Genomic DNA, 22,031 nt, shown 5'->3' on the forward strand with positions numbered 1-22,031 from the left:
GGGAACAACACTGTGTACCGTTCCTGGGGAACACCACTGTGTACCGATCCTGGGGTACACCACTGTGTACCGACCCTGGGGAACACCACTGTGTACCGACCTTGGGGAACACCACTGTGTACCGATCCTGGGAACACCACTGTGTACCGATCCTGGGGAACAGCACTGTGTACCGTTCTTGGGGAACACCACTGTGTACCGATCCTGGGGTACACCACTGTGTACCGACCCTGGGGAACACCACTGTGTACCGACCCTGGGAAACGACACTGTGTACCGACCCTGGGGAACACCACTGTGTACTGACCCTGGGGAACGACACTATGTACAGACCATGGGGAACACCACTGTGTACCGACCCTGGGGAACACCACTGTGTACGACCCTGGGGTACACCACTGTGTACCGACCCTGGGGAACAACACTGAGTACCGATCCTGGGGAACACCACTGTGTACCGATCCTGGGGAACAACACTGTGTACCGACCCTGGGGAACACCACTGTGTACCGACCCTGGGGAACACCACTGTGTACCGACCCTGGGGTACACCACTGTGTACCGATCCTGAGGAACACCACTGTGTACCGATCCTGGGAACACCACTGTGTACCGATCCTGGGGAACAGCACTGTGTACCGTTCTTGGGGAACACCACTGTGTACCGATCCTGGGGTACACCACTGTGTACCGACCCTGGGGAACACCACTGTGTACCGACCCTGGGAAACGACACTGTGTACCGACCCTGGGGAACACCACTGTGTACTGACCCTGGGGAACGACACTATGTACAGACCATGGGGAACACCACTGTGTACCGACCCTGGGGAACACCACTGTGTACGACCCTGGGGTACACCACTGTGTACCGACCCTGGGGAACAACACTGAGTACCGATCCTGGGGAACACCACTGTGTACCGACCCTGGGGAACAACACTGTGTACCGACCCTGGGGAACACCACTGTGTACTGACCCTGGGGAACACCACTGTGTACCGACCCTGGGGTACACACTGTGTACCGATCCTGAGGAACACCACTGTGTACCGACCCTGGGGAACACCACTGTGTACCGACCCTGGGGTACACCACTGTGTACCGATCCTGGGGAACACCACTGTGTACCGACCCTGGGGTACACCACTGTGTACCGATCCTGGGAACACCACTGTGTACCGACCCTAGGGAACACCACTGTGTACCGACCCTGGGGAACACCACTGTGTACCGACCCTGGGGAACACCACTGTGTACCGACCCTGGGGAACACCACTGTGTACCATTCCTGGGGTACACCACTGTGTACCGACCCTGGGGAACACCACTCTGTACCGACCCTGGGGTACACCACTGTGTACCGATCCTGGGGAACACCACTGTGTACCGATCCTGGGGAACGACACTGTGTACCGATCCTGGGGTACACCACTTTGTACCGACCCTGGGGAACACCACTGTATACCGATCCTGGGGAACACCACTGTGTACCGACCCTGGGGTACACCACTGTGTACCGACCCTGGGGAACACCACTGTGTACCGACCCTGCGGACCACCACTGTGTACCGATCCTGGGGTACACTACTGTGTACCGACCCTGCGGAACACCACTGTGTACCGACCCTGGGGAACACCACTGTGTACCGATCCTGGGGAACACCACTGTGTACCGATCCTGGGGAACAAAACTGTGTACCGACCCTGGGGTACACCACTGTGTACCGACTCTGGGGAACACCACTGTGTGCGGGCGAGGGACTGATTCTGCCGGTTGACGCTCCGACCCTCGAGCCCGGTTTGGAGATGTCCGGTGGGGGCGTGGCACTTTAAAAATTATCCAAACTTAAAGAATTGCACGAAAGCTCCATCTTCAGTTGGACAAATGAAGCCCGATGATGTGTATTTATGTGTTCGTGACTCCCTCCAAAACTTCACCGAAACACAACGGTGTCTCTCTGCGTTGATTTTTTGACGTGCGCTGGTTTTTTGTAAGTGACCAGAAGGTTTTTTAGGAGTGGTCACATTCGCTGTCCTCGGAGAAATGGAAGTTGGCCAAACTTGCATAATTGTGTAAAAATGACACAGACATCAGGTTACTATGTCTCAAACAAACCGTAACTAACTGAGTTACGCTGGCACACAATCTTTGGGGAAACTTGGACTTTAAAATTTAGGCCAAAAAAACGGCACAAATCACTGGGGAAAATTGAGACCCATAATTTTCATGTCCCTGCTCCTTTAGAATCAGAGAATCATCGGGGCTGAAATTGGGGAGCACCACGTGTGGGCTGTTAACTTTTAAAAGTTTAAAAAATTAGTTCCAAACGCGAATGATTTCAAACTTTTACAACATTTTCCGTTTGCCCAGTGGGCAGTAAGGTTCCACTTCCTTCCTGGAGCGCGATGGGCAGCGGGCAGGGTGAGGGGGCACTGGGGGGCACACTGGGCACTGGGCTGGGGGGCACACTGGGCACTGGGCACTGGGGGGCATACTGGGCACTGGGGGCACACTGGGCACTGGGGGGCACACTGGGCACTGGGCTGGGGGCACTGGGTACTGGGGGCGCACTGGGCACTGGGCTGGGGGGGCACACTGGGCACTGGGCTGGGGGGCACACTGGGCACTGGGCTGGGGGGCACACTGGGCACTGGGCTGGGGGGCAGACTGGGCAATGGGCTGGGGGGCACACTGGGCACTGGGCTGTGGGGCACACTGGGCACTGGGCTGGGGGGCAGACTGGGCAATGGGCTGGGGGGCACACTGCGCACTGGGCTGGGGGGCACACTGGGCACTGGGCTGGGGGGAACACTGGGCAATGGGCTGGGGGCACACTGGGCACACTGGGCACTGGGCTTGGGGGCACACTGGGCACTGGGCTGGGGGGAACACTGGGCACTGGGCTGGGGGGCACACTGGGCACTGGGCTGGGGGGCACACTGGGCACTGGGCTGGGGGGCACACTGGGCAATGGGCTGGGGGCACACTGGGCACTGGGCTGGGGGGCACACTGGGCACTGGGCTGGGGGGAACACTGGGCACTGGGCTGGGGGGCACACTGGGCACTGAGCTGTGGGCCACACTGGGCCGGGGGGGCACGGGGGGGGGACTGATTTGGTGGGGGGTGCACACTGGGCCGGGGGGTAGGGGGGGGGTCACTGAGTAGATCCGTGGAGCAGAGACTTTGCAGAAAGCAGCGGTCCCAGTACCGACCCTGGGGAACACCACTGTGTACCGACCCTGGGGAACGACACTGTGTACCGACCCTGGGGAACGACACTGTGTACCGACTCTGGGGAACACCACTGTGTACCAACCCTGGGGAACGACACTGTGTACCGACTCTGGGGGACACCACTGTGTACCGACCCTGGGGAACACCACTGTGTTCCGACCCTGGGGAACACCACTGTGTTCCGACCCTGGGGAACACCACTGTGTACCGACCCTGGGGAACACCACTGTAACGACTCTGGGGAACACCACTGTGTATCGACCCTGGGGTACACCACTGTGTACCGACCCTGGGGAACACCACTGTGTACCGACCCTGGGGAACACCACTGTGTACCGACTCTGGGGAACACCACTGTGTACCGACCCTGGGGAACACCACTGTGTACCGACTCTGGGGAACACCACTGTGTATCGACCCTGGGGAACACCGCTGTGTAAAGACTCTGGGGAACACCACTGCGTACTGACCCTGGGGAACACCACTGTGTACCGATCCTGGGGAACACCACTGTGTATCGACCCTGGGGAACACCACTGTGTACCGACCCTGGGGAACACCACTGTGTACCTATCCTGGGGAACAACACTGTGTACCGTTCCTGGGGAACACCACTGTGTACCGATCCTGGGGTACACCACTGTGTACCGACCCTGGGGAACACCACTGTGTACCGACCTTGGGGTACACCACTGTGTACCAACCCTGGGGTACACCACTGTGTACCGACCCTGGGGTACACCACTGTGTACCGACTCTGGGGAACACCACTGTGTACCGACCCTGGGGTACACCACTGTGTACCGACCCTGGGTAGCATCACTGTGTACCGACCCTGGGGAACACCACTGTGTACCGACCCTGGGGAACACCACTGTGTACCGACCCTGGGAAACGACACTGTGTACCGACCCTGGGGAACACCACTGTGTACTGACCCTGGGGAACGACACTATGTACAGACCATGGGGAACACCACTGTGTACCGACCCTGGGGAACACCACTGTGTACGACCCTGGGGTACACCACTGTGTACCGACCCTGGGGAACAACACTGAGTACCGATCCTGGGGAACACCACTGTGTACCGACCCTGGGGAACAACACTGTGTACCGACCCTGGGGAACACCACTGTGTACCGACCCTGGGGAACACCACTGTGTACCGACCCTGGGGAACACCACTGTGTACCGACCCTGGGGAACACCACTGTGTACCGATCCTGGGGAACACCACTGTGTACCGACCCTGGGGAACAACACTGTGTACCGACCCTGGGGAACACCACTGTGTACCGATCCTGGGGAACAACACTGAGTACCGATCCTGGGGAACACCACTGTGTACCGACCCTGGGGAACAACACTGTGTACCGACCCTGGGGAACACCACTGTGTACCGACCCTGGGGTACACCACTGTGTACCGACCTGGGGAACACCACTGTGTACCGACCCTAGGGAACACCACTGTGTACCGACCCTGGGGAACACCACTGTGTACCGACCCTGGGGAACACCACTGTGTACCGACCCTGGGGTACACCACTGTGTACCGACCCTGGGGAACACCACTGTGTACCGACCCTGGGGACCACCACTGTGTACCGATCCTGGGGTACACTACTGTGTACCGACCCTGCGGAACACCACTGTGTACCGACCCTGGGGAACACCACTGTGTACCGATCCTGGGGAACACCACTGTGTACCGATCCTGGGGAACAACACTGTGTACCGACCCTGGGGTACACCACTGTGTACCGACTCTGGGGAACACCACTGTGTGCGGGCGAGGGACTGATTCTGCCGGTTGACGCTCCGACCCTCGAGCCCGGTTTGGAGATGTCCGGTGGGGGCGTGGCACTTTAAAAATTATCCAAACTTAAAGAATTGCACGAAAGCTCCATTCTCTGCATCTTCAGTTGGACAAATGAAGCCCGATGATGTGTATTTATGTGTTCGTGACTCCCTCCAAAACTTCACCGAAACACAACGGTGTCTTTCTGCGTTGATTTTTTGACGTGCGCTGGTTTTTTGTAAGTGACCTGAAGGTTTTTTAGGAGTGGTCACATTCGCTGTCCTCGGAGAAATGGAAGTTGGCCAAACTTGCATAATTGTGTAAAAATGACGCAGACATCAGGTTACTATGTCTCAAACAAACCGTAACTAACTGAGTTACGCTGGCACACAATCTTTGGGGATACTTGGACTTTAAAATTTAGGCCAAAAAAACGGCACAAATCACTGGGGAAAATTGAGACCCATAATTTTCATGTCCCTGCTCCTTTAGAATCAGAGACTCATCGGGGCTGAAATTGGGGAGCACCCCGTGTGGGCTGTTAACTTTTAAAAGTTTAAAAAATTAGTTCCAAACGCGAATGATTTCAAACTTTTACAACATTTTCCGTTTGCCCAGTGGGCAGTAAGGTTCCACTTCCTTCCTGAAGCGCGATGGGCAGCGGGCAGGGGGAGGGGGCACTGGGGGGCACACTGGGCACTGGGCTGGGGGGGCACACTGGGCACCGGGCACTGGGGGGCATACTGGGCACTGGGGGCACACTGGGCACTGGGGGGCACACTGGGCACTGGGCACTGGGGGGCGCACTGGGCACTGGGCTGGGGGGGCACACTGGGCACTGGGCTGGGGGGCACACTGGGCACTGGGCTGGGGGGCACACTGGGCACTGGGCTGGGGGGCAGACTGGGCAATGGGCTGGGGGGCACACTGGGCACTGGGCTGGGGGGCACACTGGGCACTGGGCTTGGGGGCAGACTGGGCAATGGGCTGGGGGGCACACTGGGCACTGGGCTGGGGGGCACACTGGGCACTGGGCTGGGGGGCACACTGGGCACTGGGCTGGGGGGCACACTGGGCACTGGGCTGGGGGGCACACTGCGCAGGGGGGCACACTGGGCACTGGGCTGGGGGGAACACTGGGCAATGGGCTGGGGGCACACTGGGCACACTGGGCACTGGGCTGGGGGGCACACTGGACACTGGGCTGGGGGGAACACTGGGCACTGGGCTGGGGGGCACACTTGGCACTGGGCTGGGGGGCACACTGGGCACTGGGCTGGGGGGCACACTGGGCAATGGGCTGGGGGCACACTGGGCACACTGGGCACTGGGCTGGGGGGCACACTGGGCTGGGGGAACACTGGGCACTGGGCTGGGGGGCACACTGGGCACTGGGCTGGGGGGCACACTGGGCACTGGGCTGGGGGGCACACTGGGCAATGGGCTGGGGGCACACTGGGCACACTGGGCACTGGGCTGGGGGGCACACTGGGCACTGGGCTGGGGGGAACACTGGGCCGGGGGGGCACGGGGGGGGGACTGATTTGGTGGGGGGTGCACACTGGGCCGGGGGGTAGGGGGGGGGTCACTGAGTAGATCCGTGGAGCAGAGACTTTGCAGAAAGCAGCGGTCCCAGTACCGACCCTGGGGAACGACACTGTGTACCGACTCTGGGGAACACCACTGTGTACCGACCCTGGGGTACACCACTGTGTACCGACCCTGGGGAACACCACTGTGTACCAACCCTGGGGAACACCACTGTGTACCGACTCTGGGGAACACGACTGTGTACCGACCCTGGGGAACACCACTGTGTACCGACCCTGGGGAACACCACTGTGTACCGACCCTGGGGAACACCACTGTGTACCGACCCTGGGGAACACCACTGTGTACCAACCCTGGGGAACGACACTGTGTACCGACCCTGGGGAACGACACTGTGTACCGACCCTGGGGAACGACACTGTGTACCGACTCTGGGGAACACCACTGTGTACCGACCCTGGGGAACACCACTGTGTTCCGACCCTGGGGAACACCACTGTGTTCCGACCCTGGGGAACACCACTGTGTACCGACCCTGGGGAACACCACTGTGTACCAACCCTGGGGAACGACACTGTGTACCGACCCTGGGGAACGACACTGTGTACCGACCCTGGGGAACGACACTGTGTACCGACTCTGGGGAACACCACTGTGTACCGACCCTGGGGAACACCACTGTGTACCGACCCTGGGGAACACCACTGTAACGACTCTGGGGAACACCACTGTGTATCGACCCTGGGGTACACCACTGTGTACCGACCCTGGGGAACACCACTGTGTACCGACCCTGGGGAACACCACTGTGTACCGACTCTGGGGAACACCACTGTGTACCGACCCTGGGGAACACCACTGTGTACCGACTCTGGGGAACACCACTGTGTACCGACCCTGGGGAACACCACTGTGTTCCGACCCTGGGGAACACCACTGTGTTCCGACCCTGGGGAACACCACTGTGTACCGACCCTGGGGAACACCACTGTGTACCAACCCTGGGGAACGACACTGTGTACCGACCCTGGGGAACGACACTGTGTACCGACCCTGGGGAACGACACTGTGTACCGACTCTGGGGAACACCACTGTGTACCGACCCTGGGGAACACCACTGTGTACCGACCCTGGGGAACACCACTGTAACGACTCTGGGGAACACCACTGTGTATCGACCCTGGGGTACACCACTGTGTACCGACCCTGGGGAACACCACTGTGTACCGACCCTGGGGAACACCACTGTGTACCGACTCTGGGGAACACCACTGTGTACCGACCCTGGGGAACACCACTGTGTACCGACTCTGGGGAACACCACTGTGTATCGACCCTGGGGAACACCGCTGTGTAAAGACTCTGGGGAACACCACTGCGTACTGACCCTGGGGAACACCACTGTGTACCGATCCTGGGGAACACCACTGTGTATCGACCCTGGGGAACACCACTGTGTACCGATCCTGGGGAACAACACTGTGTACCGTTCCTGGGGAACACCACTGTGTACCGATCCTGGGGTACACCACTGTGTACCGACCCTGGGGAACACCACTGTGTACCGACCTTGGGGTACACCACTGTGTACCAACCCTGGGGTACACCACTGTGTACCGACCCTGGGGTACACCACTGTGTACCGACTCTGGGGAACACCACTGTGTACCGACCCTGGGGTACACCACTGTGTACCGACCCTGGGTAGCATCACTGTGTACCGACCCTGGGGAACACCACTGTGTACCGACCCTGGGGAACACCACTGTGTACCGACCCTGGGAAACGACACTGTGTACCGACCCTGGGGAACACCACTGTGTACTGACCCTGGGGAACGACACTATGTACAGACCATGGGGAACACCACTGTGTACCGACCCTGGGGAACACCACTGTGTACGACCCTGGGGTACACCACTGTGTACCGACCCTGGGGAACAACACTGAGTACCGATCCTGGGGAACACCACTGTGTACCGACCCTGGGGAACAACACTGTGTACCGACCCTGGGGAACACCACTGTGTACCGACCCTGGGGAACACCACTGTGTACCGACCCTGGGGTACACCACTGTGTACCGATCCTGGGGAACACCACTGTGTACCGACCCTGGGGAACACCACTGTGTACCGACCCTGGGGTACACCACTGTGTACCGATCCTGGGGAACACCAATGTGTACCGACCCTGGGGTACACCACTGTGTACCGACCTGGGGAACACCACTGTGTACCGACCCTAGGGAACACCACTGTGTACCGACCCTGGGGAACACCACTGTGTACCGACCTTGGGGAACACCACTGTGTACCGACCCTGGGGTACACCACTGTGTACCGATCCTGGGGAACACCACTGTGTACCGACCCTGGGGAACACCACTGTGTACCGACCCTGGGGTACACCACTGTGTACCGATCCTGGGGAACACCACTGTGTACCGACCCTGGGGAACACCACTGTGTACCGACGCTGGGGAACACCACTGTGTACCGACCCTGGGGAACGACACTGTGTAACGATCCTGGGGTACACCACTTTGTACCGACCCTGGGGAACACCACTGTATACCGACCCTGGGGAACACCACTGTGTACCTCCCTCCAGTGCGATAAACAACTGTTGAGTTGATCTTCTCGCTGCAGATGGTCAGTAAATGTTTAGGGACCAGTATCGCCCCCCAGAGGTAACAACGGGAGGTGCTCAGGAGGCCAATTCCTCGACCTCTGTGTTTAAACTTCACTGTGTATACATTGAGCATGGAACACTTTTATTTTTGGTAACTCTCATGTGAATTGCTATTTAATCTAGAGTCACAGATACTTGGAATTTATCACTTCAGCTAAGTTCATTTATGAACAAGTAAATTTAAAAATTGTTACAATGGGGATTGTACTGTTACCCTTGAGTATCCAATAATATTTGTTTACTGCTGTGCTTAGAGTGAAGGCACCTCATGAATCAAAGGAGAAAGTGCAGTTCTGTGATTGGTAGTGATGGACTATTGACTGAATGATGTGACCACTGTCACCAGAGGCCACCTGGAAGTATCGGAATACATTAACCTAAAGTACATTTGTCACTGTCACAGCCACAGTTGACCTGGAGTTGTAACAGTAACATGGGGGTACTGGTGCATGAAACACAAAAGGATAGTAGGTAGGTACAGCAAGTGATCAGGAAGGCCAATGGTATCTTGGCCTTTATTACAAAGGGGATGGAGTGTAAAAGCAGGGAAGTCTTGCTACAGTTATACAGAGTATTGGTGAGGTCACACCTGGAATACTGCGTGCAGTTTTGGTTTCCATATTTTTACGAAAGGATATACTTGCTTTGGAGGCAGTTCAGAGAAGGTTCACTGGATTGATGAGGGGGTTGACTTATGAGGAAAGGTTGAGTAGGTTGGGCCTCTACTCATTGGAATTCAGAAGAATGACAGGTGATCTTATCGAAACATGTATAAGATTATGATGGGGCTTGACAAGGTGGATGCAGAGAGGATGTTTCCACTGATAGGGAAAACTAGAACTAGGGGGCATAATCTTAGAATAAGGGGCAGCCCATTTAAAACTGAGATGAGGAGAAATTTCTTCTCTCAGAGGGTTGTAAATCTGTGGAATTCGCTGCCTCAGAGAGCTGTGGAAGCTGGGACATTGAATAAATTTTAGACAGAGATAGACAGTTTCTTAACTGATAAGGGAATAAGAGATTATGGGGAGCAGGCTCGAGGGGCCGTATGGCCTACTCCTGCTCCTATTTCTTATGTTCTTATGTTCATAGTGGTTATGTTACTGGGCCAGTAATCCAGAGGCCTGGACAAATGATCCAGAGGCCAGAGTTCAAATCCCACCACGGCAACTGGGGAATAAAATATTCAGTGAGTTAAAATCTGGAATGAAAAGCTATTATCAGTAATGGTGACCATGAAACTATCTGATTGTTATAATCCCCATCTGGTTCACTAATGCCCTACCTGGTCTGGCCTACATGTGACTCCAGACCCACAGCAATGTGATTGACTTTGAACTGCCCTCTGCGGTTCAGGAAGGCGACTTACCATCAGCTTCTCATGGGCAATTAGGGAGGGCCCATAAAGGGTGACCTTGGCAGTGATGCTCATATCACAAGAATTAATTCAAAAAAACATTTTTACAATTGCTGAAGTACAGAGAAAAGGAATAATCACTGGCCACAATGATCTAACAATACTTTGGGGGAAAGCTTGCCCTGTGCCCTGATTGGGGCAGTAAGTTTCTGGGGCCGGGACTTTGAGCGCCCGGAATTGCCCCACACAGGAAGTGGAACACAATCTCACGCGCTGCACTTCCTTTGGGGGTGGGACCCGGAGCACTATTGGGGAACTGAAGGAAGCTCTATGTGGATGCTCCACACAGTGTGCTGACACACTTCAACGCCTCTCCCCTTGCTCTCTGCAAGGCCTCAGATGTGGTTGACCCTTAACTGCCCTCTGCAATCACATAGCAAGCCACTCAGTTGTAACAAACCTCAATGAAAAACAATAATAAGAATAAAACCGGACGGACCACCCGACATCGACCTTGGCACTGGCTTCGGGCACGATAACGGCCCACCCAGCCCAGCCCACCCGGCAAAGTCCTCCTCACCAATGTCTGGGGACTTGTGGTAAAATTGGGAGAGCTGTCCCACTGACCAGTCAAGCAACAGCCTGACACAATCATACCTTTCAACCAATGTCCCAGACTCCTCCATCACCATCCCACCGGCAGGACAGACCCACCCGAGGTGCTGGCTCAGTGGTATACAGTGCGGAGGGAGTGGCCCTGGGAGTCCTCAACATTGACTCCGGACCCCATGAGGTCTCATGGCTTCAGGTCAAACATGGACACAGAAACCTCCTGCTGATTCCCACCTACCGCCCTCCCTCAGCTGATGAATCAGTTCTCCTCCATGTTCAACACCACTTGGTAGAAGCACTGAGGGTAGCAAGGGCACAGAATGTACTCTGGGTGGGGGACTTCAATGTCCATCACCAGGAGTGGCTCGGTAGCACCACTACTGACCGAACTGGCCGAGTCCTGAAGGACATAGCTCCCAGACTCGGCCTGCGGCAGGTGGTGAGAGAACCAATACGAGAGAGCAACCTACTTGACCTTGTCCTCACCAATCTACCTGTCACAGATACATCTGTCCATGACAGCATTGGTAGCAGTAACCACCACACAGTCATTGTGGAGACAAAGTCCCGTCTTCACACTGAGGACACCCTCCATCGTGTTGTGTGGAACTACCACCGTACTCAATGGGATAGATTCAGAACAGATCTAGAAGATCAAATCTGGTCATCCCTGAGGCGCTGTGGGCCATCAGCAGCAGCAGAATTGTATTCCACCACAATCTGTAACCTCATGGCCCGACATATCCCTCACTCTACCATTACCATCGAGCCAGGAGACCAACCCTGGTTCAATGAGGAGTGGAGAAACAGCATGCCAGGAGCAGCACCAGGAATACTTGAAAATGAGGTGCCAACCTGGAGAATCTGCAACACAAGACTACATACATGCTACACAGCGGAAGCAGCATGCTATAGACAGAGCTAAGCGATCCCACAATCAACGGATCAGATCAAAGCTCTGCAGTTCTGCCACATCCAGTCATGAATGTAACAACTGGAGGAGGAGTCTCCATGAATATCCCCATCCTCAACGATGGCGGAACCCAGCACGTGAGTGCAAAAGACAAGGCTGAAGCGTTTACAACCATCTTCAGCCAGAAGTGCCGAGTGGGTGATCCATATTGGCCTCCACCTGAGGTCCCCACCATCACAGAAGCCAGACTTCAGCCAAGTCGATTCACTCCACGTGATACCAAGAAACGGCTGAGCGCACTGGATACAGCAAAGGCTAAAGGTCCCAACAACATCCTGACTGTTGTGTTGAAGACTTGTGCTCCAGAACTAGCCGCGTCTGTAGCCAAGCTGCTCCAGTACAGCTACCACACTGGCATCTACCCGACAATGTGGGAAACTGCCCAGGTAAGTCCTGTCCACAAATGGAGGACAAATCCAATCTGGCCAATTACAGCCCGATCAGACGACTCTCAAGGCTTCTTCGGCAGCAACTCGCAAACCCGCGACCTCTACCACCTCGATAGACAAGTGCAGGAGGCACATGGGAACACCACCACCTCCACGTTCCCCTCCGAGTCACACACCATCCTGACTTGAAATATATCGGCCGTTCATTCATCGTCGCTGGGTCACAATCCTGGAACTCCCTCCCGAACAGCACTGTGGGAGCACCTTCACCACACGGACTGCAGCGGTTCAAGAAGGCGGCTCACCACCACCTTCTCAAGGGGCAATTAGTGATGGACAATAAATGTCGGGCTTGGCAGTGACGATCACATCCCATGAATACATTTTTTTAAAGATATTTGGAGCCTTTATATCCTTTAACCTGGAATGAACTATTTCCTCTCTTTTTATGTTGATAATTGTAGTAATGCTGTATGTTTTATCACTCTAGTAATGGATACACTGAATGTATAATGGAATTGTTCTGTTTTTCTCTGTAATAGTGATTGCAGTGAAGGTAACATGATCAGTTAAATATACAAATATGACTGTAAATAAATGAACTATATAAATAATTACTAACATGGATTAAGGAATTGTGATTTGATATCAAAGTGCTGACATTGTTTCTCTTTCCAACAGGAAACACCAATCATATTTATTTTTTAGATGAGAGAGCTGAAATTCCATTAAAAGGACCAGACAATCCTGGGGATGGCCCTGTTGTCTGGGAATGGAAAGCACACTCAGGGCAAGTAATGCAGTGGCTGGTTACTTTTCACAAGAGGAGTTCGGGCCGGTGGGACGCACAATGGAATGATGAGACTGGAGATCAGGACTTGTACAGTAAAGCACGGCAGGATCCTGGTACCATCAATCTGAGAATTTACAATCTCACATTTAAACTTGCGGGATCGTTCATCTTAACTCAAACACAGCCGAGTAATAAAACCCTGAAACTGTACGAACTATTTGGGATCAAAGGTGAGTGGGACAAAGAGCAGAAAAAGGTCAACAAAACGATTCTCGGTAAATAATTTCACATGTAATGATGAGAGATTGCCAGGACCACGTGAGATTGATATCACCCAGTGCAGAGAGCAGCTCTCATTAAACAGGGGAAAGATTTTGTTCGTTGTTTCTCCTGAAATAGTCAACATGAGTAAAAATGTGTTGATAATTTCACCAGAAATAGCAAACGGAGGAATCTAGCCCACAGAGAGTATTATGGTCTGTACACTGACGTACTCCCTGTAAGATGTAGTGAACACTGTTACCACAACAATAGGTCACTGTAGTAATAGGCCTCAGCACTGTGGGACAGGTATACGATGGGCCAGTATCACTGCTCCTGATTGGTGCCGACTGAACCCGTTAGATGTGGCACTTAGTTCAGGTCACAGAGGATGTGGGGTGTCTGTGGAACTTGTGCTCTGCCAAAGAGTTAACGCCTTCAGGAAAGCGGGAAGGAACATGACAGAGAAAAATAGGTATATTGTGTCAATTCAATAATATTTAAAATCTTTAGTATAAATAAATCAAAATCTTTAAATGGTGCCAACAAAAGATGTTGCTGAACAGCTTCACATCCTGGTTGATTGATGGGTGGAACATCTAAATGAGGCGAAGGTCACCGTCAAATGAACTTGATACAAAATATCATCCTATCCTGAAATATCATCATGGACAAAATATGATCGTGACGGTACTGTCCCTGGACCATTACATAGGAATACATCGGATATCATCATCATAGGCGGTCCTCGAAACGCCAAAAAAAGGACGAGTTCACAGGTGTTTCAATGAAGGACCTAATATTCCCGATCCCGAACTCCATGTTGAAGGGTGGAAGATGTCAGTGCGTGGATTTTTTAACGTGGGGTGACCGTTGCACACCAGCCACCACACGGACTTGACAGAGCGAGGTCTTGGTCCAGTGGCAAGGATTACCCAAGACAACTGGAGACCTGCTCTGCTGCACGGGCCTAGTGCGCACACATATCGCAGTGTGGGCTGGACCGTGCTGCCCCTGGGCCCCTGGCCCTGAACTCATGCCTCCCCTGGGCCCCGATCACCTCCCTCCACAGTCTCTCACAACTCCTTCGCCCCGACCTCGCTGCTCCTGCTGTATCTGCCCACACTCCAATCACTGACCTGGACCTTGATGACTTCACTCTTGGTTGCCGTCGCCCTCCTGCACCAGCTCGCGCAGTACCTTGCCGTGGTATGCAGCCACACTGTCCATGGCCATCGCTTGCTGCTCCTTTTATGGCCCGACCTGCCGCTGATGTTCCCTCGCAGGTCGGGGTCTCCACACTGCCCATGGCCATCGCTCACTGCTCCTTTTATGGCCCGACCTGCCGCTGATGTTCCCTCGCAGGTCGGGGTCTCCACACTGCCCATGGCCATCGCTCACTGCTCCTTTTATGGCCCGACCTGCCGCTGATGTTCCCTCGCAGGTTGGGGTCTCCACACTGTCCATGGCCGTCGCTCACTGCTCCTTTTATGGCCCGACCTGCCGCTGATGTTCCCTCGCAGGTCGGGGTCTCCACACTGCCCATGGCCATCGCTCACTGCTCCTTTTATGGCCCCGAGGGGTCACTAAGGAGTTTCGGAAACATAGAATGAGCCATTGATCTCCAACCACTAAATTGATTGTTAATATCAAACATCCATCTGCCGCCTGTGGTTGTATGGTGGCTATATATCAGTTACAGATAGAGTATCCCTTCCACTTCTGCAACACCGCCCGACTCTTCCCATACTCCAGCCTAACTGCCGCTAAAACTCTCATTCATGTATTTGTCACCTCCAGACTTGACTATTGCAATGTTTTCCTGGCCGGCATCACACCCTCTACCTTCTGTAAACTTCAGCTTGTTCAAAACTCTGATGTCCAAATTCTATCCAACACCAAGTTCCACTCATCCATCACCCTTGTTCTTGAGGACCTACATTGGTTCTGGATCCCACAATTAATCTAATTGAAGATTATCATCCCTGTGTTTAAATCCTTTCATGGCTTCACCCTTAGGTCACTGTAACCTCCCCTAACCATGCAACCCATCCCTTCCATGCCCCATAACTGCATTCCTCTAACTCTCGCCTCTTGTAAATCCCCTCCTTCATCTCACCATCGGTGACCACGCCTTCAGCTATCGGATATACAGAACATAAACAGGCCATTCGGCCCAACCAGTCCAGTTTATGCTCCACTGGATCCTCCTCCCGTCTTACCTCATCGAAATCTATCAGCATAACCCTCCATTCCCTTCTCCCTCATATGCTTATCCAGCCTCCCCTTAAATACATCGATACTATTCACTTCAACCCCTCCCTGTGGTAGTGAGTTCCACATTCTCACCACTCTCTGGGTAAAGAAGTTTCTTCTGAATTCCCTATTGGATTTTTTGGGTGACTATCTTATATTGGTGGCCTCTAGTTCTGCTCTTCCCCACAAGTGGAAACTCTCTCTCTGTATCTACTCGATCAACACCCTTCATCATTTTAAAGACCATTATCAGGTCACCCCTCAGCCTACTCTATTCAATAGACAAGAGAAAAGAAAATTGTTCCTGAGGTGTTGGCCCAAACTGCACCAGCACGAGTTGACCATGATAGAAAGTCCACCCATTTACACGTGTTAGTGGCACTCATGGTACATAGTGCGTGGTACATGGGGAATGCCACATGGGTCGGGCACCAGTGTGTTGGGTGCCAGCACCTAATGGATGCCACCATTGTATTGGCCTGGCATTGGAAATAAAGTCCCTGTTGAAGATTTGATTTTTACTTGTTATGTTGTAGGTGGGACTGAACGTCAGGGTGAACATTTTTAGAACAAGGGTCTCCTGAAGTTCCATTCCTCGTGGAGGCTCAATGATTGGAGCTCTGCTCAGGAGCATTCTGGGAGCACACTCATTTAAATAATGTCTGGGACTGTAATGACCTTTGAGGTGGGTTTTGTGAACAGGCTCCCAGTGCATGTGTTGGCTGGTCTTACTGCAGTGTGCTCGGCCCATAGAGAACTGAGTAGGACTGGAGCCCTCTCCATGTCTGATAATATGGTGCTACATTTCCAGCACACCCTCCTCTGGTGAGTTTCTTCACCTGACCATCCCCAAATACCATCCATACTGTGTAACCTTGACCTGACCCCGGATACTCCAGCAGGGTCAGGGGTAAAGTTCACCGACCCCACTCTGCCTCACTTACATTGGTGGAGCAGGACCGAGTGATTTCGGGCCCAATATTTTACTGATTAAAATGTACTGTGTGTAACCTGGCCTGACTCTTTAATGCAGCAAGTTACAAGTATTGATAATGGGCACATTCTACTGTCAGTTAGAACCTAATCATTGGATTGTACATGTCACGACGTACACTAAATCTTATTGATCTGTTTTTCACAGTTGAGAGAAGTCCACAGAGAGCTGTGGTTGGCAGTGACGTTACACTCAGCTGTACCATCTCCAAACTCTCAGATACAGTCAGTCTTCAATGGAAACCCAGAGATTCATCTCAGCAGGACAGGAGGAACACTGATCAGATCCGACTAAATAACACAGTCTATCTGATAGTCAGACACGTTGCAGTAGAGGATCAGGAGTTGTACACGTGTGAAGTGCAGGAAAATGGATCCAGTATTCTCACAGGAAAAGCACATTTCTCTGTGTACCCCGGTAAGTGCAGTTACCTCACAGTGGATATTAAAGAGTTACTAATATAAAACTGTTACATATAAAGTGGAACCATACATTACAACCATCAGCACCATGCCCACAGTCAGCATGTGGGGGCCTGGTGCACATATCAGCATTGAACACAAACTGGCCTCTCTCCCCTCAATGTCACTTCTAACCCAGTTCTGCTGCTATTGGAAGTGATTCCAGGCGCTGCATACTCTCAGCTTCAAATAAGCACTGAGCCGGGAGCAGGACTAAGGGAAGAGGGAAGGGCAGGGAATCAGTGGCCATGAACGGGAGAGGGAAGGATGGAAATGTTGGGAATGTAGAGGAGAGATGGTGGGCAGGGGGAAACGACAAAGGCTGGGAGTGGGGCTTTGGGGGAGGGAGAGAGGAAAAGCTGGGAGTGGGGCTTTGGAACAGAAGATAAGAATGTGTATTTGTGTGAAGTGTAGAAAAAATACTCTTATTAAAATAGCATCAAAACTATTGATGTGGATCTGGGTAAGCCCAGAACTACCTTACAGTAGATATTAAAGAGTTACTGAAATAACACTGTTCCACACAATGTCCAGGGAGCACAGAGACATCAGATGCTTTTACTGCAGACTGGGCTGTATTTTCTCTTTGGAACATTGGTGTAAATATAACATTGCAATACTCTGGGCAAATATCAACAACCAGATCTTGATGGATTGGATAATAAATAGCTAAAGGGTTAAAGGTGAACAGAAACATTCTCACACAGCTCATCAGTGACCATAACACAGAGACAATTATTTTCTAAATATGGTTCACTTTACTCACTGCACAGGCACAGAATTACAGTCCAGCCCTGACTGACTACTCAGTGCTCTCCCAATACACACACATAGGGGACAATACTGAGTGACTTTGGTTGAACATCATTGGTCGTACCAGAAGTGTACAAACAGTTATGGTGCTGTGTGGTCGTTAGCATCTGATATCAATAGATTGGGAGTGGAGGGAGGGTGGGTGGTTATAATGTGGCCGGTTCTGTACAGGTAACTGAATGGGGAACCACTTCACCAGCTGTTGAGAGGCAAGTGGAGGAGAGTGACAAGGCTGCAGTCAATGTTGGTTTATCTTGTCTAGAATTGACAAAGTAAATGAAGCAGTTCAACACCGGAAGGTAGAAAATCTGAATTGCAGCGTTTTTTTAATAAATGGTACCGGAGATAAAACAAAAACAGAAAATGCTTTCAGTAACAGCACCTTGAAGAAAGAAATAAAACAATGCTTCACTGAGGAAGAATGAAGTGGACATCGGTATTAGTGAGAAAGAGAGGTGACTGAAAGCTTGGTCAGAGATAGGTTTTCAGTGTGTGTGTAGACAAAGTAGGAGGTTTTAGTGTGGGAGAGAATGTGGATGGGTCATTTTGACTTTGTGCAATAGTAAGTTATCTTTGTGAGATGTAAAATGTGTTTCCAATTCACTACCAGCTGTTTTATACTATCACATAATAGAGCTCAACCTGGTGGACTACTGATCCACCTAGTGGACTACTGTGGTAATGTAACTACTCACGTATATACAATAAAAGCATCATGTGACAAGGTCACCTGACAAGTTCCAGTACAGCCATCTTGTGTATGTGTGTGTTTGTGATGTTGTAAGGAAGATATCACATTGGCGATGTAGGATGGGATTTCTGGATTCCCTAACTGATTTTTTTTTGGTGGCTGTTCCAGCCAACCAGCAGAGAGACTTTGAGAGGTTCTTTGTTTTGCAACACAACTAAAAATCCAAGGTAAATTTTAAGCACACTGTTGACATTGCCAGAGTCCAGATGGCCACACCTATGGGAATAATAGGGTGCTTGGGTGAGTTCCAGCCTGACTGAGAGACTTTCAGAGCATACATGGAGTGGCTAGAAATGTTTTTCACCGCAAATAGTATCATCAAAGTCCCTGATGATGAAAACCGTAACCGGGTGGTGTTAGAAAGAAAACGGGCTATTTTCCTGACTTAATCAGGCCTGGAGGTGGATGCAACCCTGAAAAATGTGCTTGTTCCTGACAAGACAAAGGGCCCGCCACTGACGGAGATTGTTAGCACGACAGTCCTGAGCCCCTGGAAGTTGCTGAAAGTTAATGTTTTGGAATATGAAATCAATTCATTGACGAGAGTATCAGTGAGTACATTGTAGCTTTAAAAAAGCTTCCCATTCACTGTCATTTCGTAAACTTTCAGGACCAAGCATTGCGTGACCACATTGTCTGTGGGATGAAAAATAAAGCAATCAGAAGAAAGTTGTTGACAACCCCTAACTTGAATTTTTATTTAGCTTGCAAGACAGCTATGTCGATGGGTATGGCAGACCAATATTCCTGAGAATTTCATGCCATTTCCAGTCTTCAGACAATCGAGGTGAATCGGCTTCAGGCTAGAAGTAAAAAGCAGTTGGGCCCCAAGGCCTCCCCAACTGACCAAGGTAACAGTGCATTGAAGCCATGCTATCGGTGATTGGGACAACACATCGCTCAAAATTGTACGTATGTGAAGGCAGAGTGTTTCTTCTGCAAGAAAACTGGATATCTTGCGAAGGCATGCCGACTGAAGGGTAAACTATCAGTAGAAATCACCAGAGACTATGTAGCATTGAACAGAAGCAACAGGATGAGGAGGTTCTGAAGACACACGTCATCAGGAGCACAACGGTACCTAACAACGATTCATGAAGTATCGTCATCCAAGTAGACGTTGCAGGGACCAGGATACCCATGGAAATCAACACTGGTGCATCCGTGAGCGTAGTACTGGAATTATTATATCTCGACAAGTTGAGTGATTTTTCACTGAAAAAGTCAAACATAGAACTGCGAGGCTACTCAGGAGAGCAAAGTCCTGTGGTAGGATGTATCACCGTACCGGTAAAATACAAGGATCAGTTTCAGAGCTTACCTCTCTTATTCATGGCAGGAGACAAGCCTTAATAGGTAGAAATAGGTGGGGATCATTGAAGTTGGATTGGAGTGAGATTTTTTGAGTTGAAACGAGATTTGCATCGAAGGATGATGTCATCAAAAAGTATCCAAAGGTGTCCGTGAAACAGGCAGTGCAATCCTAGGTTTCAAGGTGAGTGTCAGGGTACAGGAGAATGCTAGACCAGTTTACTGCAAGCCATATCCCATGCCATATGAACTCAAAGAGAAAGTTGATCAAGTACTCAAAAGACTAGAAACTGAGAACATTATCTCTAAAGTAGACCTAAGTATTGGGCTATACCCATTGTTGTTGTACCTAAGTCAGATGGTAATGCTGATGCTATGTCCAGGTTGCCATCCCCATCACAAGTTACACCCAATGAGGAAGAAGTGTTCTATTTTTCATACATTGATCACTTGCCTGTCACAGCTGAAGAACTTGGTAGAGCAACTAAGCATGTCTCAGTTATGACAAAGGTGTATGATTGTATAGCAAATGGCTGGCCAAACCAGATATCAGAGGAAGATATTCATCCATACTTTGTCCATAGGAATGAATTATCAGTCGATAAAGATTTATCATGTGGGTGCAAGAGTAGTTATCCCAAATAAGTTCAGGTCCAAGGTGTTAGGAGATCTTCATGACCAGCACCTAGGAATGTGCCTGACCAAGAGTTTTGCACGCAGTTACTTATGGTGGCCAGGTCTAGGTAAAAATACAGAGTGCATCATCAGTCAGTGTACAATATGTCAATCGGTAAGCACGATATCACCATCAGTACCATTACAGCCATGGAAATGGCCTCCCAGGGTGTGGCAAAAGTTACATGTAGATTTTGCTGAGCTAGAAGGACAACAATTGTTCATTGTGATTGATAATCATTCGAAATGGGTAGAAGTATTTCCGATGCAGAAAATAACAACAAATAAAACAATAGACAATTTGCAAATATTGTTTTCTTCATATGGTCTCCCAGAAGAAATTGTTTCTGATAATGGGCCGCAATTTTGTTGAGAAGAATTTTCACAGTTCATGAGCAGGAACAGTGTGAAACATACCAAGGTTCCACCTTACCACCCTGCTTCAAATGGTGCACCGAGTGCACAGTACAAATTGTAAAACCTGCCCTCAACAAGCAAATATTGGATCCAAATCCAAAGAAATGGCAGTTGTCATTGGATCACAAACTAGCAAATGTTCTGATTATGTATCGTAATACTCCTCATACAACTACTAGTGGAACACCAGCAGAGTTGTTTCTCAAACGACAACCATGAATCAGGTTCTCGTTGTTGAAGCCAAACTTGGCACAGTTAGTAGAAGGGAAACAACTAAGACAGAAAGAGAATCATGATAGAGGTAAAATAAGAGAGAGAAGTGTGAAATTAAATCAGAAGGTGAGAGTGAAGAACCATCACCATAATTGGTTAAAATGGTTACCAGGAAGCCTAGTGAGGATATGCGACTCTCGAACATATTTGGACAAGATGTTTGATCATGGAAAGGTTAGGTTTGTTCACATTGATCATATTTTACCTACAGATGTGGAAGGAGTTGAAAGTTGGAATGATTCGATTATTTCTGATGAGACAGATAGCCTTATTACAAGTAGAGTACCAGTAGCAAATCCTACATCAGATGTACTAGAAACAAGTACAAGAGAAAGTCAGAATTTAAGTCTGAGTCTGAGTCAGGCAGACAGACAGTCTGAAGTTGTAGAGAGTCAAAATGTAGATCAAG

The 22,031-nt window shown here is 51.3% G+C and overlaps 1 protein-coding gene across 2 annotated transcripts in view; it reads left to right on the plus strand.

Moving 5' to 3' along the window:
- Window positions 1-22,031, plus strand: part of LOC139274340 (mast/stem cell growth factor receptor kita-like) — a 40,520-nt gene that overhangs the window by 15,680 nt on the left and 2,809 nt on the right. For both annotated transcript variants that reach the window (XM_070891244.1, XM_070891254.1), the window contains exons 2-3: window positions 13,299-13,640; window positions 17,069-17,338. In XM_070891244.1, coding sequence (XP_070747345.1) covers window positions 13,299-13,640; window positions 17,069-17,338 — 612 coding nt within the window. The remainder of the gene's footprint in view (window positions 1-13,298; window positions 13,641-17,068; window positions 17,339-22,031) is intronic.

The sequence above is a fragment of the Pristiophorus japonicus genome, chromosome 1, assembly GCF_044704955.1.
Source record: "Pristiophorus japonicus isolate sPriJap1 chromosome 1, sPriJap1.hap1, whole genome shotgun sequence".
Classification (NCBI taxonomy): Eukaryota; Metazoa; Chordata; class Chondrichthyes; family Pristiophoridae; genus Pristiophorus; species Pristiophorus japonicus.